Source organism: Nothoprocta perdicaria, unplaced genomic scaffold (genome assembly GCF_003342845.1).
Source record: "Nothoprocta perdicaria isolate Ctin4 unplaced genomic scaffold, notPer1 scaffold_65, whole genome shotgun sequence".
Taxonomy (NCBI): Eukaryota; Metazoa; Chordata; class Aves; order Tinamiformes; family Tinamidae; genus Nothoprocta; species Nothoprocta perdicaria.
The window spans coordinates 2,031,852-2,057,274 of record NW_020455921.1 but is presented as its reverse complement, the minus strand read 5'-3'; the positions used below and the strand labels follow the sequence as shown (position 1 = coordinate 2,057,274).

The 25,423-nt window shown below is 40.8% G+C and overlaps 1 protein-coding gene across 1 annotated transcript; it reads left to right on the top strand.

Annotated features, from left to right (window-relative positions):
• Window positions 1-23,117, top strand: TGS1 (trimethylguanosine synthase 1). Its single transcript, XM_026050088.1, has 13 exons — window positions 1-77; window positions 899-963; window positions 2,756-2,916; window positions 4,094-4,907; window positions 6,232-6,349; window positions 7,028-7,114; window positions 7,670-7,844; window positions 9,378-9,726; window positions 10,605-10,778; window positions 11,753-11,896; window positions 13,282-13,498; window positions 14,411-14,489; window positions 22,189-23,117. The coding sequence occupies exons 3-13, from the start codon at window positions 2,857-2,859 to the stop codon at window positions 22,303-22,305; spliced, it is 2,334 nt and encodes a 777-aa protein (XP_025905873.1). The 5' UTR covers window positions 1-77; window positions 899-963; window positions 2,756-2,856; the 3' UTR covers window positions 22,306-23,117.
• The last annotated feature ends 2,306 nt before the right edge of the window (window positions 23,118-25,423 follow it).

The window sequence follows — 25,423 nt, the reverse complement described above, 5'->3', positions numbered from 1 at the left end:
CGGCGCGTGGCGGAGCTGCTGCTGTGCGCGGGCGCGGCCGGCGGCATCCGCTGCCTCTGCTCGCGCGCCTTCGTCGAGTGAGTAGCGGCGGGCGCGGGGCGCGGCTCCCCGGGAGGCGGCGGGCGGTGGCGCGGGCTCGGCGGTGCGGGCTGGGGACGGGCGGCGCTGCGGGCCCGTGCGCTCCGCGCGCTGGGGCAGCGGCTGCAGGCGGAATAAAAACGCGTGAAATGGAAAGACGCCAAAGCAGCGGCGGGCTCGGCGAGCGCGGCCTGGAGCAGGAGCGGAGCCTGTGCGCGCCCGGAACGGGCCTCGGTGCCTGGGCCTTGCTGCCCCCGTCYGGGAAAGGCGGTTTCCTCCCTGGCGCCACGCGCTGGAGCAGCAGCTCTGCCGCCGCCGGGCCCAGGCTGCAGTTTCAGCTCTGTGTCTGATAGTTTTYAGTGTGTCGGGATGGGTTTTCCGTGCCCTGGAGGTGACCACAGGCCTCAAGCAGCTCTGGAGAGCGAACGAGCTGCGTGAGAGAAGAGTTGGAAGCTCCCTGTGCTATAAAGGAGAAGTTTCTGAGCCACAGGGAGGTAGATTGACCCAAGAGGGGCTGTGTTGCAAGTATAGGATGTCTGGAGAAAGCGCTGGGACCCAGTGCTCCTTGCACAGCTGGGGATGGGTTTGGACTGGGGATGTTGTAAAGGGACATAAGTGGAATCCTGCTTGTGTCAGGGCCTGATGCACAAGTACTCTGCATGGCAACAGCATTTTCCGGGCATCTCTTTTATAGGCCTTTTACATAGCTCATCAGTCCTTAAAGTGTTGCTTTCCACATTTTTTTCCTCTGCTTTTCTTTTGATTATCCGCTTTAGATTTTGTTTATCTGTCTGCTTCAATGATTTTTCCATTTTTTCAGGGATCGAAGATTATATAAACTGGGATTAAAGGGATTCTATATCAAAGATGACAATTATAGTACAGGTAAGATACTGAAATGCACTGTGATAGGATGTGCAGTGATGCTAAAAATTAGTTATGTTTGGTTATTTTAGGTGCAGTAGGACTGGGTAGCTGCCAACATATATATCTTTGTGGTTATTTTTGCTTGTTTCCACTGCTTTGATTGTGGGAGCAGGAGAAAACTATGTAAGTGCTAAGTTACGATTCACAAGTTAGTAGAATCTTGATATGCAGGRTGAGTGCAGTGCTTATTCCATCCACAGACACCCTCGCTCTGCAGAAAGCAGGTTGGCTCCCAAGGGCCTGGCCTGCTCTCAAGTAGTCTCTTCTACTCCCCTAAATCAGGAAAAACTTATGTTCGGGAGGGTCTTTGGATCCTCTGTGGTCTGGGGGCACTGCCCTCATGCTGCCTCTGCCCCTGTTTAGGATGTTAGTTCTTACTGAGTAATCTGCTCCACAGCAGAGTTGCTCCCAAACTGGAGGAGATGCAGCAATCCTGATGTGGAAGCTGCAGCTCCCAGGCACACGAGAGAGCGTGTGATGAGGATCATAGCAACTGGTGTCTTGCTCAGCATCCTTGTATTTCTCTAAGGGCATTGCTGCAAGCTCTGGCAAGTTCAGCTCCATTCCCTTGCTCTGTCCACAGAATTCCCCGCACGTGCCTCTCTAAACATAATTTCTTCAATATCTCTTTTTCCGTTACTCTCTTGCCAGCTCCACCATCGTKTAATAGGTTCCTTTCAGAGGAGGAAGCCTCCACAGAAAGGAGTGTCTGTTGAGACTGAGAAAGAATATTGCTGCTTAGGTGGAGAAAATGTAAATGGAATGAAAAAGCAGAATCTGAACCACATTTTTGTAGATATATGATTGAGYTCTGGTGAAAGTAATCATTTGAAAAGGAGACTTGTGCTCTGTGATAATTTGGCAGTATATATATGCTGACCAAAAAAAAAACCTTTAATTTTTTCAAGTTTTATCAAGCCAAATCAAATCTGTATTCAATATGCTTCATCAAAATACAGTGCCTGCTTTGTCAGTGGTGTTTGTCATTTATGTTTATATGATGTTACTTAAAAGATGAGACAGAAATGCAGGAAGTAATACAATTGATAATCACATATTTCTCAACAAATTAGATTGTGTACCCAAAACATTTATATTTTCTGTAAACCTCTGCCACTTTTGTTAGCTTAGTGGCAGTCTCATATTTTAAAGCTGTTGTGATATATGCAAAAAGTCCTGCAGAGCATTTTTTATGTAGCTTTTCTGTTTTTTGGGCAATTTTGTAATTTCCTTTGCAAGTATTTGAAATTAGCTTTTCTTTTTGTTAACAGCTAGTGCACTTGTGATCTCTATTTACATTTACTTGGTATTTTTCATAATAATGTGTATGTGTGTGCATATCATCCTGAGGGCAAAAGCATAAAGAAATTGAGGTCTCATTTGAAAATTTAGTCTTCCTTTTTTTTTTTTTTTTTAGGATAATGAAGGTGTTCCTGAAAGAGAGAAACTAATGAGATTGAAATAATGACACAATTGAAAAGTTCAGAATTCATGCCAGCACTAATGTTTGGGTCCAAAGCTATTATATAAAAAAATGSATTTGTATTAATTATTGCTGCTTTCTTGGACCAAATCACGAGATGAAATATACTATATCTATTAATAGGTTCCAATATCTATTAGAAACTTAAACGGGAAAGGAAACTTGCAAGTAGGAAAGTTAAGGGACAATTCTGATGATTTTTGTAGCCAGACTGCTGTGTTATAGTGCTCAAGTCAGATTATGTTTGTTTCATGTAATTGTTCATAGGAGCATCTGAGGAAGAAAGCTGTCGCCCTGGTACAACGTTAAAGACTGGCACGAATCATGCGTTGGAAGAAGAAGCTGAGCTGGACTCAGAGGCTGAGCTTATGAAGAGTCTGGGGCTGCCTCTGCAGTTCGGTGGGCAGGCAGCTCACAGGGACTTGGTGGTAAAACTTACTTTGTGCTTTGAAACTGCAGAAGCCAGGGGCACATTTGTCCCTCAGTTGGGACAAGTTAAAGCCGAGCTGGCTTTAAGTTGCCTGGCTTGAGCACTCTAGCAACATAGTCATAGCAGCACTGCAGTCTCCAGACTGTAAAACTGTCCATCAGATGAACTAAATATTGTTATGGTTTATGTTTCSCCATCTGTATAGCTCTTGCTGCTAGAGAGAACTGGCTTAAAAATGCTGCTAATGACATTTATCTCAGGACAACTTGTACGCACGAAAGTAAGCGTGGGTGTTGGCACTTTGCTTTAGGCATCTGTCTTTAGATAGAAATATAAAGCTGGTTTTTTGTTTGTTTTTTCCCTATCTCTAATGGAGAGAGTGAGTCTTTTCAAAGTACCCAATCTTGGAATGAGACTTGGGTGCTTTGCCTTCTGTAGATAGCAGTCCAGCTATAGAGGAGGACTAGATTGTGCTGTATGAAACAAGGTATTGGGGTATCCACGTGGTCCAGTTCGCAGAGCTCCCTACAGATGAAAAGGTACCTTRGGGTAAAGTGCTCTGGGATCATCCCCTGATGAATTTAGTAAATGAATAGGACAAACTTAGATGTTATTTAAAAACATGGCGCGTAAATAGATGTTCCAGGTGTCTGAATTTAAACGGAAAGTATGTAATTTGTCTTATATGTAATATGTGATATACATAGTATTGTACTTCAAAGAAAGGGAAACTTGAATGGGAAAATAATACATGTTTCTTAATCTACTGTTAACTGTGCTTTTGCAGTCTGCATTAACATGGCATTACGAGGAGTATGAGTGAAATGCTAGTGTCAGTTCTCTGAAACCAGTTTCTTCAGAGTCTACCATTGGTGAAACAAAACTAGGGATTGATACAGGGATAGCTACTAATGTTTCTTAACAATCAGAGTCTATGATTCTGCCTCTCATCTTCTCAGTTTCTCACAGCATTCTCAGAAGTGTGAGTCAACGTTATGCAGCTGGGTCATATCAAAGTTGAGTTTGGGATCCATGTAACACTGATAGCTGAGCCTTTTGAAGGCAGAAATGTTACAGTGGGGTTACAGCAGAGGTAGAAATGTGCTTAGAGGGACAGGGGGAGAGTGCATATATGCTGTAGGCTTCTGAATATATTCTTTTTCATTATATTTTAGGCAGTAGACAATTATAAAAAGAGAAATTACCTGAAGATCATGAAAAAGAAGAAGAAAAAGAAAAAAGAGTTACAGCAAAAGCACCATAACCAATCCATTTCTGATGAGCCAGCCCCAGCTTCAGAGCAAACTGAAGAGGGGAATAAAATTCAGGATATAAATGAAGAGAACTGTGAAAGTCAAGCAGTTCTTATTAATGATGCCTTCCAGGGTGAGCTTAAAGAAAAATGGGAGAAGTACTGGAGTGAGTACGGAGAGAGCCTTCTTTGGCAGAGCTGGCTGGAGAAGCATAGAGAGTCATCTGAGGCCATAGCAACCTCTGAACCTTGGAACTCTCCTGATACCCAGCAAGAGTGGGAGCAGCATTACAGGGAACTGTACTGGTATTACTGGGAACAATTTCAATACTGGACAAGTCAGGGATGGACCACAGACAGCTCGTGCAATGTGGAGGGTGACGGGGTAGCCCAGGACACTGGTCCTTYGGAAAAAACAGACTTCATTAGCCCAGATGCTGAGTGTAAAGTGTTGAACCTGGAGCTGACACCTTCTGACATCAAACGTGAGGAAGCACCTTCTTCACCTGCTGAGCCCCACAGTGAAATAATCTCTGGGATCTGTAACATAAGCCTGAACTCSGAGGAAGTGGAGCAGAGCAGGGCAGCTCCAGCAGTTACCTGTGATGATCCTCAAAAGCATCATTCATCTGACAGTGAAAACCAGGGTCCTACTGTTTCAAGCCAAAAGGAGCCATGTGATGGAGGAACCAGGAAAAGGAAGACTTCCAATGACAATGCAACTATTAACGAGTCAGGTAATACAGAATCATTTAAATTGGTTCTCTTGGTATTTTGCTAGAAGAATGCGTATAAAAAATGAGATGGTGCTTTACTATGTCATTTGAAAATGTGGTTCAAGTATTTTTGTTGAATGCTTCTATGATTTAATGGCTTTTTCTTCCCTCTGATTCTCTGAAAGATCTTTCTCATGTCAAATCTGTATATTTGAATGTGTTCTTCAGCCAGAAGTGATCTTAACAAAACATATTTATGATAAATCATCAAAATGTAGTGGGAGAGCTAAAAGTAGTGGTAGTGACAATAGTGGTAGTGCCTTTTCCTCCCCCCTTTTAGTCTTGGTACTGCAGTTCCATCTTTACTTATCTGTTTCACTGATTTATTTCTGATGACCAGAGAGAAAACTCAGGTTAATGTTCTAGTGAATCTGACCTATTTTGGGTCAACTTTTTGAGGAGAAAAAAAAAAAAAAATAACGTAAAACTACAGAAAAAATGTAGTTCTGTTTCTTTTTACCTTTTGTCTGAAGAATGCCATACTTGTAAATAAACTTTTTTTTGTGCCATAACATACTGTGAACCAGATGACTTCCAGAGGTCTATTCCAACATGYCATTAATTGGCCAGCCAGTTGCGGTCACCTTTACAAGCCCAACTTCRTTTATGTGCAGCTAGTGCCAATGAACATGAATGCCACAGTCTGGCTGCCAGTTGGAGCTGTCAGTGTTCCCTGCAAGTTCCCTGCAMGCAGTAGAGTTAACAGCTTTCCTCACTCTTATGTGGTTTCTTCTGCTGAAGGAGAATAATGGAGTATGTGAGCTTAGTGTCAGCAGCTTGATGTCATTTTGATGGAGAGACCTTTGAGTGAATTGCTAGTGACTGTCCATGGAAGGGAWGTGCAGTCATCTTGACCTTACAGGAGACTTAGAGTGGGAGAGAAGGAAGGAAAGTCTCCTTCTGAACAAGAAATAAGGTAAGAYATTGGAATCCTCCTATATTAGAAGTATGTGAAAATCTTCAAGAACTATTTAACTGGAAACGAAATCTGAGAAGCAGAAAGAAGCTGTTTGTAATTTGTACCTTGCAGATGTTTTATCCTGCTAGGAGAGCTGAGGTGTTAGAAAGTTGTGTCGTTTTTGGATTGCTGAGGCCCAAGCTAGTGGGAGCTTGTATTGTTGGGCCGGCTCTTTGAGCGAAATAAAGATTTGTGTGGTTTAGCACTGTTTATCAGATTTAGGAAGTTAGACAATACAGCTGTTTGAAAAATCTCCAAATATGCTTTTAGGGCTGGAAGATAAGGAATGCATTAGCTAAAAGAGATTAATCTTATCTGCCTTTTCAGGTTCACAGGTTTCATATCAATCAAACTCGAACAACAAAGAACAGTTGCTGCTTGGTAACAAGAACGAAGATGAAGAGGAAGAGCCTCCTGAAAACAGACATAGCAAACTCAAGAGAAGGCAAGCCGTGTTTCATTTTCTCAAATGCAGGAAGGCCCAGAGCCTTCTGATGGAATAGCCACTGTTCCTTCTACTGGGGCTGACCACCTCAGTGCAAAACCATCTGTCCCTCTATCACTGTGTATTACTTTACCTGACAACAAGCAGCTGCTATTTCTCTTCCTTTGCATTAAAAAGAATCTATGGCCTTGATGCTGAGCTCTGTGCAGTGTCCCATTGCTGCTGTTGTACCACTGAAGGAGATAATCTTATTAAATTGGATGAGGTAATTTCTTTATCTTAGTATAAAAGATAAGAAAACAGTGTTGAAAAATGTGTATCATTTGACTGAATTATGTGTTGTCAACAATATAGTCAGTGCTCTGGAAATCATAAAAAAAAAAAAAAAGGTAATCTCTGCTGTGCCTCAGTCATTTCTCTTTTTTGATAAATTTATAATATCAAAGRACGGAGGAGTGACTTTATATTCTTTTCTTCCGTATGGGGAATGGGGATAAAAWGGTAATGTGTTTGCATGGTGTTATCTGCCCATGTGGTTTCAGCAGTGGGAGATCTCACTGAAGTGAACATGGAAATGTTCTGTACAGGTGAGTTTTGTAGTGGYGTATTTATAAACCAAGTGTGTGATTGTTTGTTTTTCTAAACAGTAACTTTTCTTCATCTGCATTTTTTTTCTAGTCATGAGCTGGATGTGGATGAGAATCCAATGGAAGATCCTGAGGAAACCTGTTCTATTTTGGGCTTCAAGTGYGGCACAGGACACAAGTAATTGTTAAGAGAACCTCAGCATTTCTTCACAAGAAAGCATTTTTTTCTCAAAATTATCCTTTGCTCTTAATAAATGTTTAATAAAACCTTTAAGGAGGGGAGTGGGAAGGAAGAGGAGGAAGGAGAGAGAGGGCAAGAGCAAAAGGCCTGAAGTTACGGAGGTAAATTAAAGAACACTAAAAGTGCTTTGAAGCAGATGTGCTGTTCTGTAAGTTAAATAGGTCTAGGAAGTATCTCTTAAATAGCTGACCCACAATTACAGTATACTGCACCTGAGCTCTAGGGCTCTGGCAAGGCATTGCCAATATAAATTACTTAGTACATGGATACGTTTTAATAATAGTAAATAAAAAYACAGTGCTCAGGAAGGCAGGTATGCTCTGCAGCTACTGCAGGTTGTATTTATTTTCAAAGAATTTTTAGGGGAGGATAAATTGCTCATAAAGAGCAAATGTAGTCTAAATRATATTTTCCAGACATGTGCATTCATGTTAAAGCTTTCAGATGGGAAATTGGCCAACTAAGGTGATGGTCAGTCCTTTCTTATTTCAGGTATGGTGGAATTCCAGATTTCACCCACCGAAGCGTGCAGTACCTAGAGAAAAATGTAAAACTGAAGTCCAGGTTTTTGGACATGCGCAAACCAAGAAAGAGCAAGAACACACACATCTTCTTTCCAGAAGAACCTGAAAAAACATCTTGTCAAAAAAGTAAAACATTGAAGAAGGTAGGTTTAATTGTTAGTCTTTCTGTAATTCATTGATTTAACATTTCCATTAGCTGTGTTGAATTATGAAAATTAAAAAAAAAGATTATACAGAGTAGTTGACATCTTTAAACGTCAGTTTGGTGCTCTTTATTCTTGTATTGCTGGGGTTCTTCCTTATTGCAGAACAGTTAGGTTAGGATGGATGTGGGAAGACATTGCAGGACACTCAGCAATCTGTCAAGAAGAGTGTGAACCTCACATTGAAGCTGTGTGCAAGTCCTTCCTGGTGTGTGGATTATCATTCTTTTAGAGGTTTCTGTTAGCAGTAAAATCATCTTTGATTTAAAATAGCATCTGAGCACACTTGTTAGTGCTGGCATTTCAGCAGTGTGAGAAAAACTTAAAAAACATTTGTACAAGGAGGAATTAGTGCAATTCCTTATTACTGTTTTTTTCCCTGGGATGGTTCCTTTTACGGAAGAGGAGCAGTGTGCGATTTCTTCGTGTGTCAGTTATCTAAGTACTGATTTGATGTAATGTCAGGAAGGGCTTTTCATCCCGTAGACTTGCAGCAATTGTTATTTAGTCCTGATTCTCTCTACTCTGTAACACTGTATAGCAGCATCAGCTTTTTTGGTAGTACCTATAACTATTTTTCACCTCTATTGCGTTACTAACCTCTTAAGAAAATACAAGGAAGGCAAGTAGAAGAATCCTTAAAATCTCTTGCTTTGGTATTTAAACATTACCTCACATTTTCCTGGGGTGCCTGGCATTCACTAGTATCTGATTAAAAAACTCTGTTTTCTAGGGCTGGCACCATTTTTTTTCTGAATTCAAATCCCATTGCTACAATGTTTGATCAAAAGCTTGATCATTGCCATTGTGCATCTGAAATCTACATAGTTTTTGAAAAACTTAATGCTTATTTGGAGGAAAAAAGTTTTCCTCATACCTTCTGATAAGGAAATCATTCTGATGCCATAGGCCTCGTGTCACKCAGAATAATAGTAATGTTAAAAGTGAGTGTCTGCATATATTTTTGAAGAGTTTGAACCAACATCTCATTAAGTTCTAACAGTGAATTTTCTACTGTTCTGTGAAATGTTGTAATACATGAATTGTTTGGTGCGGTTTGGAGATGAGGGAACTATATTGTATGCAGTTAATTTTCCCTGTTTACCTGGATCTGTAAGGTAATGCAGATCAGAGAARAGATAATGAAAAGGTAATAATCTTGATCACTTGTGTTGGCAAACTTCATATATTTGTGTGAATGATTTGTTGCATTTATCAGTTGGTTTCATGGAGTTTCTTTTGCATGTAGCTGCTATCTAGTTTCAATATAGTTCATTGAAAATATTGAACGTAGGGAGCAGTTAAGGACGAGCACATGCTTCTGAATATTTTGTATTTTGAAAAGAGTAAAGCATTCACAGACATGTGATAGGTTATACCCGTAATAGGATACTGTTAAACTATGAAGTTTTTGAACTATATTTYTGTACCTGGTTAACAGCAAAGTCTAATTTTGATATTTGACAATTCMAGGTAGAGCTGTTCCTGAAGCAGGTTACTAAACCTCCGGAGGAAGTTGCATCCCAGACAACCATCCCTCAGGATAAAGGAGACGAATCTTCTACAAGCAGCAACTCGGAGGAGCAGGAAAGTGTCACTGCACAAAACGTGAAACTGAGTGCTGAAAAACACAAACCACAGTCTTCCACTGTGGTTGCTTGTGAACTTGGAATGAATAACCTCAAAGAGGAAACAAAAGAAATCCCAGCCAGTGGCCCTGATTCTCAGGGTGTGGAAAGGGAGACCTGTGATTCAGGGAGGMAGTTGATCTCTCTGGATATTCCCGATTATCTTCGCGTGGAAACAGAAGATGTAAGCCAAGGTACGGCTATTTCTTACAGACTGGAAATGCATTGGTGGTGAAATACATGTAGTAGTTTGGGAAAGGAGCTTTACTTTGCCTTTATTCTGTTTATTAAAAGAGACTGTTATTTAGTCCAAGTTCTGTGTGGTGAGAGTGGCTTAGAAATGTAGCGCTGGAACTGACACTTCTGTAGCACCAAAAATCGTAGGTCTTGTCTTTAAAAGTAGTTCTTTTTAGATAAATAGCCATTGTTGGTCCTATGCACAACATAACAAATCTCAAGTCCTTTTTTATGTCATTTTCTTCTCCTTTAAGGGTAATTAATTTCAGATAAATGCATGGAGTGTTGGGTTTTGCTCAGTTTCAAGATTTATGGGACATGCGGCAGTAATATGGCTTTCTAGGAGAAAAATCCTCTACAAGATGAACCTTTTAATTTAGCACTGTAATCTGAAAACAGAGTATTTTTCAGATTTCTGCATATAGTTTTCTCTTTCCATACTAGTTCAATTCCGTGAATTTCTAGTGTAAAACTCTTTTGTCCAATTTGTTGTTCTGTATATAGATATTAAGTTGATCTGTGATCCAATTTGCTCAGTGTAGCACTTGTTGCCATCAACTGAAGATGTCTAATGTGTGGAGACAGTTAAATCAGGGGAAAATCTTGTGATGTCCTGGACTGTGACAGATAAGACAGATTACCTTTTTCCATTGTTATTTAGGGGCCTTTTTTATTCTACTTAAACCACKGACCTGCATGATCTGGTGAACAGTAATGAAGGAATTCTAGCAGTGGTGTTTGACTTCAGCATTTTACATCTTACCAATTTTCTACCTACCGATTATGTTCCTAACCTACGTGAACAGTAATTCCTAACTTTTGCAGTGTCTTCCAGTTGCAGATGAAACAAAGACTGCAGAGAAGCAGCAGAAAAAAAGGAGGAGAAGGAAAAGGATCGCACCGGGAGATATTCCTGCTGAGATTGCTGCTGATCCTGAGTTGGCCAAGTACTGGGCACAACGTTACAGGCTGTTCTCACGGTTTGATGAGGGAATTAAACTAGACAGAGGTGTGTCTAGCACTCAGTGTGCAGGCTGGTGGTGTAAGATGTATCCAAAGCTAGGGTCTTTCTTACAATTTATAACTCCTTGCCTTGAAAAAGGAGCATTTTCAAGTGCCTGTTTGCACCTCTGCATAAACACCATGACCCACTGAGTAGATGAGCAAAAGGCTCGGGTTTAAGTTGCGCTTTCTGCTGTTTGTGTTAGTCCTGATGTCTGCTGTAGTTTGGGATGCTCCCAAATTTGGCTTGTCAGGGCTCTGACATAAAATATACATATATTTTATGAAATTGTTTTGTGGAAACTTGAAATATGCTGCTGAGGCTAATTTTGTCCTATTAGCATGCAATGTCTTTCAGCAGTCATTTTCAAGCTTACTCTTTTCTCTGCTTACGTGGAAATTGTTTCCAAATCATTAATTCATAAGTAAATGAACAATTAGGATTGCTGCTTTTTTTGTTGGGGGCAGAAGAGGGGAGGTTCTTGTTTTTAAGCTTTGCTTATCCAGTGCTCTCCCATATGAACATGTAGCTTATTTGGTGGACCAGATATCACTGGTGTCATGTGTGGGAGAATATATTTCTGGTTCTGGTTGTTACAGAGCGGACTTGTGACTGATATGTCAAGCTCTTGGGGGCTGCCTCAGTGGACCTGTCCTTGACAATCCTCAGCACTTAGTTCAGCAAAACATTTGCTGAACTTCTGGCATATCAGTTCACTTCAGACTTAGCATGTTTAGCAGATTGCTTTATTGACCAAAGCTCAGCAACATGAAAGCCTGTAATTTCCTGGTCAAGTGTGCTRAGCAAAAATAGTTGGAATTAATGTTTGGTCTTCATCTGTGTAGGTATTTTGGGTGGTTTTTTTGGTTTTTTTTGTTTTTTTTGGAGTAAGGCATGAGGGGAAGGAGAGAAGGGAGATGTTGGAGTTTTGGTGTGGGTTACCTTGAAAGGAGTTGCAAACACTTCCATTTCCTCTGCAGAGGGTTGGTTTTCTGTTACTCCTGAGAAGATCGCTGAGCACATTGCAGTGCGCGTCAGTCAGTCRTTCGACTGCGACGTGATAGTGGATGCGTTTTGTGGAGTTGGAGGAAATGCCATTCAATTTGCTTTGACCTCTAAAAAGGGTAAGTAGGTGTTGCATACAGCACTTCTCAGCCTTCCTTTTTGTCCCTTTTGTCCCCTGAAAATGTAGATAGGACTTTGTTCACCTAGTTTCCCTTTTTTCAGTGCTTCTGAAGAAAAAGGCTTTTTGCTTCATCAGAATCATAATGTGATCTATATGGTTTTAAAATTGACGATACAACTGCTTTTGTGTTTTAAATAATGTTAAATATATGTTGTACTTRTCAGTAACTATTTTACATGGTTTAGTACCTACTCTAATGGGATGCTCTGAAGGCTGGTGGTAGTGGCTGAGTTCTGTCTTGCAGTGACACCACAAAGTTTCTTATTTTTCTCAGTAGTTGAGCTAAATGTTTATTCTCAAAAGCAAATCACATGTGAATAGAGCTTAAAATAGCTTAATGGGGTAATTTGCAGATGCAGCAGAACCAGATACTGAAAAGTGATGATGACTTGATACTTTAGCTTAAATTCCTGTTGCCAGCTCATGGAAATATAGTGAATCATGATGTTGTAGTACTGACTACCTGATATTTTATACTCCTCAAACACTCTGGTGTAAAACACTAGTTCGTTTTACAGTTCTGAGTGCTTTCTAAGCAAGAAAGATGACAGTTTGTATTGCATCAAATTAGGTAGGCTTTGATCCATTCTGTAAGTATTTTCTAAATGTCATTTCTCTTTTTTCATTTGCTGGCAAAATTATATTTCTGTGATCGTGTACTGCCCTTGAATCCTGTCTCTTGTACTGTATTAGATTTTTTTTGCTTACAGTACAGTGTGCTAGGCCATGAGATAAATATTTGCCTTTAACAAATGGGGAGAGTAGGTTTCTAGACAACACAGTTTAAGCTGTTTTGCTTCTACCAAGATCAGAGAGAGGAGAACTTGCTCCCTTAGGCAAACACCATTACCTGCCCACTTCAGCTGAGATGGGATTGTCAGGGTATTACATGGATGACATTCAAAACTGTAATACAGTATGTCAGTGGGGGTAAAAAAAAGGCTTTCTGGTTTTGTAACAGCAACTGTGCCTCCCAACTTTAACTCTGTTAGTCTTTTTGCTGTTTTGTAAGTGCAGTGGTTGGTAGTGTTGGTGAAAGCTGCTGCTGCTGCTGCTGCAGAGTTGGGGGGCACTTGTTCCCCACCGAGGAACTGGGCCCTTATTTCTGTTACAAAACTGGAATAATCCCCATTGCTGTGTGACAAAAGAGATTTGTAAATGCTGAAAATACGAACACAAAAGCAAGTCATCAGTGTGATCTGTATCTGGTGGCTACACAAGAACATCCTTGTTCTGGTGATTTATTTGGCACTTGGGTAGCACCTGTTCAGTAGCTTGTGCTTCACAGTTGTTCCTTTCGTGTTTCCTCTCCTCGATTTGCAGTGATCGCCATCGATATCGATCCCGAGAAGCTCAGCCTTGCCCGGAACAACGCCCAAGTGTACGGCGTGGCAGAGCGCATCGAGTTCAGGTGTGGGGACTTCATGGTGCTCGCCTCCGAGCTCCAAGCAGATGTCGTGTTTCTGAGCCCTCCCTGGGGAGGGCCCGACTATGCCACGGCTGAAATCTTCGACATTCAAACCATGATTTGCCCCGATGGATATCCTTTGGTTTGCCTGTCTCTGGAGCCACAATTCCCAGTCATTTATAAAGGGTTTCCTCTATGTCACTGCAATAGGCTGACGTGCAAAGATATTAACTGCACTTGAAGTTGCAGGTGTGCCACATTTGTGTAGCCCCTCTCTCCATGGCAAGAYCTTGGCTAGATCAAGTTGATTTTCTTAAGGGAAAAAAACATAATTTAGATAACTTTAAAAACTGTCAGAGGTATTCGTATATGGTGGTGGGGGGGAACTCTTGAAGACTTCTAATAACCTAAGAACATCCCATGCATGAATACTTTTAATTCCTTCATGTTATTTTATGAAAATATACTGATATTATCAGGTAAACACGTGGGGTGTGTGTGTGTATAGGCAACAAAGTTACATGAGCTATGAATATGCCATTAATTCCATTTTTACTCAGTTCATGAAAGGCACATTTTATTTAAAACAGTGCCTTGAGACTATTTAAATTACAGCACTTGCCTGTGACTTGGATAAGCACAGAAAAATGCAGACCAGGTACTAACCCTTTCGCTTAATGCATAAAATTCAACTAATTATTTACGRTGCTGGCGAACTCTCGTTCAGTGGTGAAGGTGTTGGTATGTTATTTTCAAATATGAAGTGCTCTTTATATATGTATAGTCATATTTGCAAAAGGAGTTATAGTGAAGTTGTTTTTCTAGTTTTGTGAGGCAGTAGTGGCCAAACAGACTTTCTGTTGTTTGGGCAATATTAATTCCCATGCTATGGAAAACACTATGACTCGCACTCCAAAAAGTCTAGCTAAAAGAACTTATATGCTTAAATGTTGCTAAATTTGAGGTGTGCTTTCAAAATGTGTGAATTTAAAACARCTGCTTCCTGCCATTTGTTTTTGTGTTTTTTCCTTTACTGGTTTCAACATTTGAAATTTTCAGGCTCTCCAAGAAGATCACCAACAATATTGTGTATTTCCTGCCTCGGAATGCAGACATTGACCAGGTGGGTTGCTTGCTAATAACTTAGAGTTATTAAAAGCTTGGCTGGTTCAAAACACAGCTGTTGGCCCAAGTTAAAGACTGGGCTGGGTAAATTCCTTTTAAAGCTCGTGTCAGGGACTTCTGACATAAGTAAGAGTAGTGAATTATTTCCGTGATTTTTATATTGTCCCTTCACAGAGCATGAACTTCAAGTGTAGAAGGTTCAAAGTCAACTATATTTCTGTGTGAATCAAACATACATTATTGTAAAATAATTTTTAAAAAAAGTTTTAAATAGCCCTTACATTATGATAGGGTGCAGCATCCTAAATCTACATGGCTTTCAGTTTATGGAGGGACTGCAGATAATCACTGTATAGTCTGAAATACCATTTTGATTAGTAGATCAGTAGGTTCTCAAGAGACAAATGTCCTTTAGATTTGATGTCTTTTAGTATTGATGCTGTCCTCACAGGTATGAACTGCTTATGTTGAAGTGGTCAGGTGAGTTAGATTTATCATTGACTTCATAAACACCGTTGGTTTCACTACTGTATGTTTTTTATTAGAATTTTTTTGTTTAAATAATACTGTATATGCTTGGCTGTTAAGCTTATTGAAGTGGAATGTCAAATGSAGTCATTTTTGTAGTGACCAAAATATTCCAGTCAAATACTTTTTTTTTGAAAGTAATTAGATGACTTTAACACTTCCCTAGGTGTCTGGTTTAGTTTCCTCTGTATATTTTCTATGTTAATTATGTCTTGTAGATTTTAAACAAAGAAGGGAGAAGTGAGATATTCTGATCACTTGATATATGGGAGGCCATAGAAGTTCCCCAAATTATTTCCTGCTTTTCCAAAAGCTCTGTCTGACCTAGAGCAGGTGAATTCTCAGGCCACATCTGTTCTGCCAGACAGGCTGTGCCAAACAGTTGACTTGGGAAACAGGCTAAAATTCACATGACCCCCAGGCACATGGCATAGTGTGCACATGCTCTGTGCACAGTGCCTTTTGCTCACAAGGTGACTATTTGGCTTCATTTTACATGTTAAGCTGGTTAAAAAAAAGTCCAAAGAGTTGACTTTTTGACATCTTGACAAATGAATCTCTGCATGCAAAACCAGAGTTTGTCTGGTTTCAACTTCTAACCACTGTGTTTTGTCAAGCTTTTTATTCCCCCTRATTAAGAACCACCTTACCAGGCTTCTGTTCTGCTTCTGAGCACTTGGTACTAGAGCTGTATGTGGACAAAGGCATCTAAATTCCACCTCTGTTTGCACGGAAGCGCTGAAGAGTGCAGTCATCTGTCCTGTGCCTCTTCTTACAAATGCTTCCTCKCCTCTGGTGTGTTGCTGAAGTCTTCTAGCTCCTCTCAAGAGTTCCTGGGTGTTTGCAGAAGGGAATATCTTGGCCTTGCTGGTGCTGAACAGCTCAACCCATGTATRTGGTTGGGAGGTGGGCGTCCTGCTTCCCCTGGATCCCAGGCCATTTGCATGGATGTGTTGATGGGCTCTGAGTCATTCATCTTGGATGTGTTTCCACAGTGACTTTGAGCTGATTGACAGCTGTAGTTCCCTGGGTGATTTAGCCTTCAAGACAGGCAGTGTAATTAATACACTTACAAAGTGGCAATGGATCACACTTAAGTATTTTGTCTCTCACTGTCAGGCTTTGGCTCTGCAAGTTAAGGTGCGTTTTGGCAGTTAAAATTGATTTAAAAGCTGCTTTAATGTCATTGCAAACCCCCAGGAAGACATTTACAGTGACTGCACCAGCCAGTGTATCAATGTAAGTTCACTTGMTCAACCAGTGATTATCAAGCGCAAATAGAAATAAATGCCCAGCAATTAGAAGCAACTTTATAATAAAAATATTGTTTAGCCTTTAGTTACAGTGGTGCAAAACTAGTGGAGTAAACAGACTTACTTCTGTAGTTGGATAGCTATCATGGAATAGGGTTTTGCAGGAAAACACTAGCGTGAAAGCAGGTAGTAGCTAATTTTGACCTCTGGGGMTGCTGGGCAGTGCATTATCACTAGCTAAGAAAAACAATACTGTTCCACACATTTTTTTTAATTACAGTTTTATTATTTCTGTTAGTATAGAGCTAGTCTTGTAGAGAGAAGATAGATACTTGCACTGAAATTCCGAGCTCAAGAAGAGCAGAAAGAACTTGCATATCTCTGCCTCGAGAGGGAGCAGCCAGCCAGGAGAAGGGCGACTGGTGCACTTACATRAAACCTGAAACGTTTCCCTTGCTTGCATTGAATCTCTTTGCTCGTGGTCCTACGCTTGTCCAGGACTTGTAGTATGGAGGTCAAAGCATTCTTTTACAAAGCATTCCTGCCAGTTAATGAATCCTCAGGAAACATTATACAGATATTTAAGAAATACCAACTTTTATTATGAGGTGTATAAAAGCTTTGTTACGTGTGACATCCTTGCTGATYCAAATCCCTTTGCCATGTCTTTACACCTGAGAAATTTTTAACCCTTGTCGCATTCTTTAGAAAGAAAAAGGTAGTCCTGGAGAGAGCTACGTTTTTTTTTTCCCTGCCATGGCATGTTTTTTTTGGGGGGGGGGGCGGGGGGAGGGGGACACTTGGAATTGCTTAGGAATAGAAAAGAATTCAGAATCAAGTGTCAAATATAATTGTGATTTAAATAGGCAAATCTTTCCTAGTAACAGAAAGTCTAGCAGAACCTTGAGAAGTACTTTGATGATTGAAAGCTCATTAATGACCATTAGTGATATATATTTATATATTTAAAAGAATATTCTGCTTTCTCTTAATCATCTTAAAGTATTACTTCTTCATTAAACCGCATGCAAAATGTTTTACTTCCTAAAGCTTTAGTGTAAATTGCTGACAGATTGTTACTGCTGGGAGAGCCGGTAGGTGGTTACTGCTGCACGCCCTGGTCCTAGCTGTGATGCTGTCAGGGGAAAGGGCCTTGTGCTGGAGACCCCACGTAGAGGGGCAGGACAGGCAGAGCACTGCCAGGCTCCTCTGTGGTTGGGTGCATTGGGTAACTAGGTCTGCTGGAAGAGCATTCTCCTGTTCTTCCAGCTTCAGAGGAAACCTCAGGAGTTTTAGCTTAAGTAAAGTCCTGCTCTATCCATTAAGTTTGAATAAAAGGCTGGGGGACATGCGTAGGTTTTTTTTTCTCAGACGTAAGACTGCAGCAGTTGAATCTACATTTTCCACAAGAGCATCACTCTGAAAGGTGAAGGATCTGGCTTCAGAAATGAGGCCCGTGCGAGCGGCTGGGAGAGAGGAGCGGAGGCAGCCTTGGCTCYGTGCTCCGCAGGCCTGAGCCGCGGCGCCGCGAGCGGGGCGGCCGGCGCCKGCCGTGGCCGTGGCAGCCCCACGGCAGCTCTTCATGGTCCTCCCAGCCTCAGCCCTGCTGTGATCCCGTCTCTTCTGCCACGTGATTTCTGCTGATAGACTAGAACTACATAAACCAAGGTTGATGGGCTCAAATTAAGTGACTCAGTTTTTATCAGCCTCTAGTAAGTCCCATGCTGCCCTGTCAGTTGTGCTGTTTGTTTTGCCTAGATACATAAAATAGTTCTGGCTAGAAGAGCTTTCCACACTGAACTTTATTCACTCAAGACATCTGATTTTTAAAACTGAAGCAGGTTACAAAGATGACAAAAAATTTTAGTTAGCTTCTGTGYATGGTTAATGTTTTTTAAACCTGCTACTTCCCAGACTTCTTCCTGCTTCTGTACATTTAGCTTTGTGTACACAGTTACTGTTTGCACATTGGCAAGCAGTCAAGCTGGGTAGGTTTTAAGGACTTTCTTTGTCACGATAGTTGTTTATAATTTAGCAGAATGCACTTCATCCTTGCTGAAACTCTTGCTTTTCTAATGTTGGTCTCATGGCTCTATTTTGTTTTCCAAAACTTTCCATAAGAAATATGATATCCTTTYGTCATCTAATGCTTAGAATAATTTGCTTTCCCCATAAGTACGTTGCCCAGTCAATACTTTTGAGCCCGATAGTCATAAGAGTAGACATAAAASAAGTGCTTTTGTTCCCATTTATCACAATAGTTTTGAGAGAAGGCAGTTAGAAACAAAAGCCTTGCTGCCAGATGTAAAAAGTTAGTGTTTCATTTTAAAATTCTACTTCATACAAATGGCTGATCAGTGAAGAGTGTAAAGACAGGCAGAATCTGAGGTCTTGTTTGTTTGGAGTTCTTTTCRCTTTTTCCACTTGTATTACTGTAGCTGCAGAAAATGGTGCCAGATAGACAATTTAACAAAATTATGCACGGAAAACATTTTTAATTAAGAAATGGATCATATTAGTGATATGTAGTAATATATAAGTGATAGAAGATCGATGTGTTGTGCTGGCTTTGGATCCTTCCCTTTAGCTGTGTTTTTTGGATGAAATTCGTGGCTGGGGACCCAGCGAGATGCAGCCTTCTGAGCAGTGTTGTGGTTATTCCTGAAGAAATAGAAAGACAAGCMAAGCAAGAGGACCCCAGGAGATAATTTAAAATTAATTTGGCTTTGCTTGTAAGATGCTCGGGTATTACAGGAGTTGACAGGTAAAGGGTAGATATATTTTGCAGGATGATGTTTTCTAAACTGGTATAAACCTCAGCTGCAACTRTCGTGTCAATCATTTCCTCTTTTAACCAGCCCATTTTACTCGCGTGTGTTCTCCCGCTTCGAGCAAAGCAAAAGATAACACAGCCCCTGCACCACCATCCCTTAYGTTGTCAAAGTAACACTTCTGGTTTTAAATTTTTCTAAAACAATAGCGTTTGAATGCGGAATTTTAGCTTGCCCACTTCGAGCCTTAAAGATGTTCTCTCCTGCCAGCACCAGCACGGCTCTGCAGTGGCTTCATTCACCACGTGGATTTCCAAAAATGCTGCCCAAGAGCACGTCTGAGTCATGTTGAGGCTAAACAAGGCTAATTGAGGGTTTTTCCCTAAACTTGAGCCTTTTTTTCCAGGTTTTAGTAGTACTGGGTAAAGTGACGTGAGTTACAGTGCTATGAGTTAACGCTAGTGTGTGGCTGGTTAATTAGACAAAAAGTTTATTTCCTGTAGCCCAGGAAACTTTCAAGGGGCAAGGGAAGGAAGGGGGAGACTAGCATCATACAGAGAATTCTGTTCAATAGTATAATTGAACACTATAAAGTAAACTTGCACTCTYGGCTGCTTGTGCTTCTGAAATAGTCTTCCATGTTCATTTGCCTTTACGTGTTTCTTTTCTGCTGACTTTTACTAAACTTAGCATCAGACTCATCTGGATTCTTAATGTTCTGTGACTGTTTCTGTATCTGTAGAATGATTCCATTAATAGTCTTTGCATTTAAGAAATGAATATCAGGTGAGAAGTGTCAGAGCTATTAGCTGAAGTTGCTTCCTTTCCCTCTCCACAGGGAGGAGTGTGGAAAGCTCAGAGCTGCTGAATGCAATGAGAAGGGTGAGTGGGTGGCAGTGGGGACTTGCACACAGGTTATTGGAGAGGATGAGGAGGAGGCCAGGGAGAGAGGGAAGGCTCAGTAGAGCTGGTGCCCCAGGATTAGGCTCGACTGGAAAGGCTTTTGCATCTGCTYCCTAAGGAGCCATCAGCGCAGGGAAGAACCATGAACCATCCTGGGTTAGTCTGTTAGCTTCTTAACAAAGCCGGGAGCCTTTCCATGCTCTTCCTTGAAATTCACTTCAAGAAGGGGAGTGATACGTGGATATTTCTAAAAATACATAAGCACCTTTGTTTTTTTCAAAGCACTCAAAAAATCTGCTTGTTATTTTTAGCCGGTGTCCCTCCACCAATTCTATTTACAGGGTTTTTTTTTTATATACAGCATTTTTTTCCTGGTTAAGCTGTCAGGGTTCAGTGAACCCTCTGAGGAAACTGAGGCTGGCAACTTGTGCGTGATTAAATTTGCAACCTCCAGTAACGCAGGAGTGAAGCCTCCCACAAAGCGTTGGCAGGTTCTTCCTCTGAATGTTGCCTGTTCCACTTGAGTGACTGAGCTCGCCKGGTTTCCCTGGGCCTCCCATTAATAGGAGAAGCTGAGAAATTAGCATTGAGCTAATAGGATTCAAAGAGAAAGCTATCTAGTTCATGGCATTCTGGAGATTTTTGTACTGAATCTTAATTTCCCCATGAATTTTATGCCTATGTGCTCATTAGGACTTGTCACATTTAGGTTTTCAGATATTTTTACCAGTCGTTTTCAATTAATCTTCATTATCCTGGGTCYAATACTTTCAGTCTTGAAACTCCAAAAAGCCTTTAAAAAGATATCATGCATGGGGCTTCCCAGCTGTCCTTCCGTAAATGCCACGTCTTAGAAGAAGGAGCAGCCTCTCAGTTGTTACTGTATTGGCTCTGCAAAGTGAGGATTTATGAAATAGTTACTTAATATGAATGTGTTAGTTCTACTTACCCCCACTTTTAGTGCTACAAATTGTGCCCTGAAATCTGAGCATGAAGAACCCAAACAAAGTATTTTCAGTATTACTAAACTGACTAATCTAATTAATATTTTAGACTAAAGTATTAAAATATGGCGTGTTTAAGAGTTTTTTTGAAGTGGTGATTCCATCTTTTGTTTGGAACAAAAAGTACGAAATAATACCTTTTTTAGAAAAAAGTGTGAATTCCCCTGCCAAGTTAATGGCTTTTAGAATTTCAAGTAAGAAAAGATAAGTCATGAAATTAACATTCCTGATCGCTTGCCAATGTCAGATTCCTRGGCTATTTATAAAGCAGCCGACTTCTGCTTTTTCACTTAAGCGGCAGGTTCCTTTTTGACAAGAACATAGAGGTTTTTTTTCCCTTATTAGCATTAAATTGAAGGATGAGGAAACTGCTTGTGCCGTTGTTTTTGTCTGCAAATATTAAAAGTAAACACCTGTTTCAGGTAAGTGTGACAGTTTTCTGGGCACCCCAGTAGCAGTTTGAAGTGTAATACGGATCAATCTGTTGTTTCCTCTCAGTGGTACGCAGGCCTTTATAACTTACAGTAAAATAGAGGAAGTTCAACGTATTTATATGTAAAACCTACAGGGCTGCAGGGCAGGGTCCCGGAGGAGTTGACAGGCATTGATGGTACCAGCTAACGCTGTAGGCACAGCTTGCGGTGCCGGGGACTCGTTGGTCTAAGGATCAGTTAGAATTTGCAGCAGGTTTGTGGACCTGGCTCGGGCTTTGGCTGTGCAGAGACACTTCGCAGAGGCTTCTCCTCCCAGGAGGTGCCCGGGCCGGAGCGGGAGGGCAGCCAGGAGGACATCCTGCCTTTAAGACACTCTTTCACCTGCCCTTCCCTCCCTCCCAAAAAGAAAAAAAGGAGAAACACTTGGCACTTTTGGTACCTTTGTGGCACAATCTGCAGCCTGCTCTTTGCCRCTGAGGGCAAGCAGCAAGGTTTCCCGAATGCACCTCGGCAGTAAACCCGAGGGTGACGGTGCTCTCGCTTTGGAGCAGCGGCCGTTTATTCTGACACTTCTGAAGTCCTGTCACTTTCATGCCACGGAGAAGTGGGGGAATTTTGAATGACAAAACCACTAACCACTTCTGTGAGTAAAGAATGACACAAATTAAAGACGTGGGGTATTAGATGACAAGAAATGCCATCGCCAGTATTAATACAGTAGAGATGCACTTTAGGAGGTGTTTTATATGAATGAAAGTTTTGCTTTTTATGTGCGTTGACTGATTTTCATTCTTTGTTTTTTAGGTTGCTTCCTTAGCAGGGCCAGGAGGGAAAGTTGAAATAGAACAGAATTTTCTCAATAACAAACTGAAGACAATAACTGCTTATTTTGGTGATCTAATAAGACACGACATCTCCTGAATTCAACGTGGATTCTTCTAAATGTGACTTTTGTGACTTCCTGTTTGTATAAGCATTATACAGTTACCATGTCAAAAAATGACAAGTCCATTTTCTTTGTACTTTGTGTTCACAAAAAGCATCTGTGTATTGCTACTGTCAATAAATCTTTATAATAGTTTTGATAATTCTAAAACTAAAACTTTTATGGATGTAGGAAAAAGCCTYTATAGAATGCAGCCTTGTATGTTCAATTCCCCTGAATCAAATGGAGTTCAGAACTTCTTTATGACTCTCAGATGTGCTATTTCAGTATGCTATTTGGAATAGTGCAAGCATCAAAAAGACTAGTTGGAAAGAGACAATGTTTGTAAAGAATTATGGTTAATACCTAAGAACAGAAATGTCAATATAGAATGGAGCTAGATGCTCTGCTATACCACAAGCTAGAGCCCTGTATTACTCTCTGTTCGTCTCCCTGCTCACTTGGAAGCCTTCTTAGGTTTTCTTTATAACAGGAGGAGCTACAGATTGTTGCAGCTGTGGAACAGAACTAGGTGTGTGACACAAGTGCAAAGGTGGAGAACCCTCTGATTTTCTTTTGTTTTCACTGCCCATCCTCCTTGTTGCAAAGAGCCTTTGAGGAGTTTTTCTCCCCCAGGGTTTCCTCTGCACCACACCTACYTCTAGAACCCGAGTCCTCCCTGTGTGCAGCCTTTACCCCATCCCAGGCAGTAGCTGCAGGACGCGAGGCCAGCACCACAGCAGGGCTGAGGCCCTGCCTGCCCCGGGTGCTGGGGTCAGGCACCCGGTGCCCCTTCAGGCAGGGYCCAGGGCTGCCTCCCCTTGGAGTAGGTCTGAGGTGAGACCTGGGACCAGTTTCGAGCCTGTTTCTGAGGCAGGAGTGCAGGGATATAAAGTGCGATGTGGAAACCAGGAAAGACTGAGCTGTGGTTTTACCGGAATTGTACTGGACTAAGCAAACCCTCTATAAAAAAAAAAAAAAAAAAGAACTGGAGGCTGGAGAATTTTTTTTTTCCCTGATAAGGAAGGAAAGACAAGTCTTCAAATCACTCTTAAGAGTTCTAAGATTTTTTTGTTTTGAGGTAATATTAAAAAATATGTATATTTTATATATGTGCTTGACTCAGTGCAAGGTCAAAGAGCAAAAGTTATGCCCTGAGTGTAATTTTACTGCAAACTTCACTGTCCATCCAGTAGCAGAAAACTGCTGCGTCAGTACAGAGATGAGTGCTTTATCTGTGCTGTATGCAGGGTGTTTTAGATAAGTTTGAAGGTAATGTTTGCTTTGTTTAATCTGCGTCACTGTGTTTTGCTACTCTAATGTAAAGGAAGAGCTGTTATGATAGTGCCAGCCTCTGTGTCAATACTTAAAGGAACCTGGGAAAAAAAATGTGTTCTTCAGCCTTCTTGGCACCTTTGTAAGGGTGCCAAGGGAACACCCTCTCCTTGCTCCTTCCTTCTGAAAAATCTGTTACTTTTACAGATATTCTCTTGTRACTAGCAGGCAATCTACTAGTACTAGATTGCCAAGTGTACCTGCTATTCCTAGAGATCCAAGCCTACTATAGCAATACCTAAAAAACAAAATTGGTCATGAAGCCAAGTGAATACATTAATTTATGCTGTATGCCTTCTTACAGAAGGCCTATTTTTTTTTTTTTTTGTCTCTTTTTTTTTTTCTTTAAAAAGATGTTCTTTATTGCTGAAGAATTTTCTTGGCTTCAGATGTCACAAAATGATCACTGCTCAGTCTGTGTATTTTATATTAGGCAGTCATTTTTTTTTTTTTGTCTCTTTTTTTTTCTGTTTAAAAATAATCGCTTTAGGAGCTTTGTTAGGACTTCCTCATTCTGCTCTTACAAGATGAAGCTCTAGAAAAGTATGAGCAAGTTGACATTTCCAGTAAGTAGTTAGTTTCTGTTCAGTGCCCCCTATTCACAGTGTGGAAGATGGAAGGTGGCATAAACAATATAATGTAACACAATTGTAGTTCCAGAAATGTTTACTTCCATTAGAGCAAACAGTGCTTAAAAGGACAGATTTATCAAAGGTCCCTGAACCCTGCAAACATGTTAACCCAAAAGTGTCTGGAAGAGTGTTGTTTGTGTCTGCTCATCTGTGTAACTAACTAGTGAAAAGGGGTGTTGGGTGTTTTTCTGGTCTGTTTTGTTCTTTAYTTATTTTTATTGTAGCTCTGGCTACTCTGCTGCGTCGTGGTGTTTGCTGTCAGCTTCTCACATGGGCAGAGCAGGTGCCACTTCACTGATTATTTACAGGGCAGAGAATCAGTYAATCTGTTAASTTCCAAATACATCTAAGTGTATTTACTGTACTGCTGCAAGTGATTTCAGCCAGCAAACATTCATTCAGGCATTTCAGAACAGCTTCATTTATGGTAAGGCGTTCTCTAAATATTTTTCTCTTTAAAAATGCAGAAAGAAAATTGACTTACGCYGAGATGGAAAGTTCTGGTTGTCTCACACTCAGATTTGTAGTACCCTGTTGAGGCTCAAATAGTATTTTGCATATAATATCAGGATACAAACCAGTCGTGTTGCTACTGGAAAGTAAATATTCATAGAGGTTTGATCCATGATGTTTATCTATAAAATAGGCATAAAAATGCAGAAATTTCTGAACATGAGTTAATAGTCTTAATTTAAAAAAAAAATGACATTTTCTTCCATACCCTAGAAGAGCCCTGATCTCTTAGGCTTATACAAATTACATCTGATATTAAATCAAGCCTATCAGTTCCTTTTTCTGTTGCACACTGTGAAGATAACAGATGGAACATTCAGTTAGAACAAGCCCATTACAAGGCTTAAGTTTGTTTGCAAGTTGAGCAGGATCCGAGCGCAGCATCAGTGAGGCTGAACAACCGTCTCTTCATGGTAGGAAAGTTAGCGTTGCTGCCCTTCTCTGAAGGAGGCCTTGTTAATGTTATGGTTAAAAATCACTGTTCCGTGCAGTTTTAATGTGCAGGTTTTAGAAAATCTTCCCGAAGTATAGTGTTTCTGAAATAACATCTGGGGCTATATTTGCAACTCGGGGGTTATATAAACAAATTAATGCTACACCACAGTGACCATGGTAACTTTTAGAAGAAGGAAAT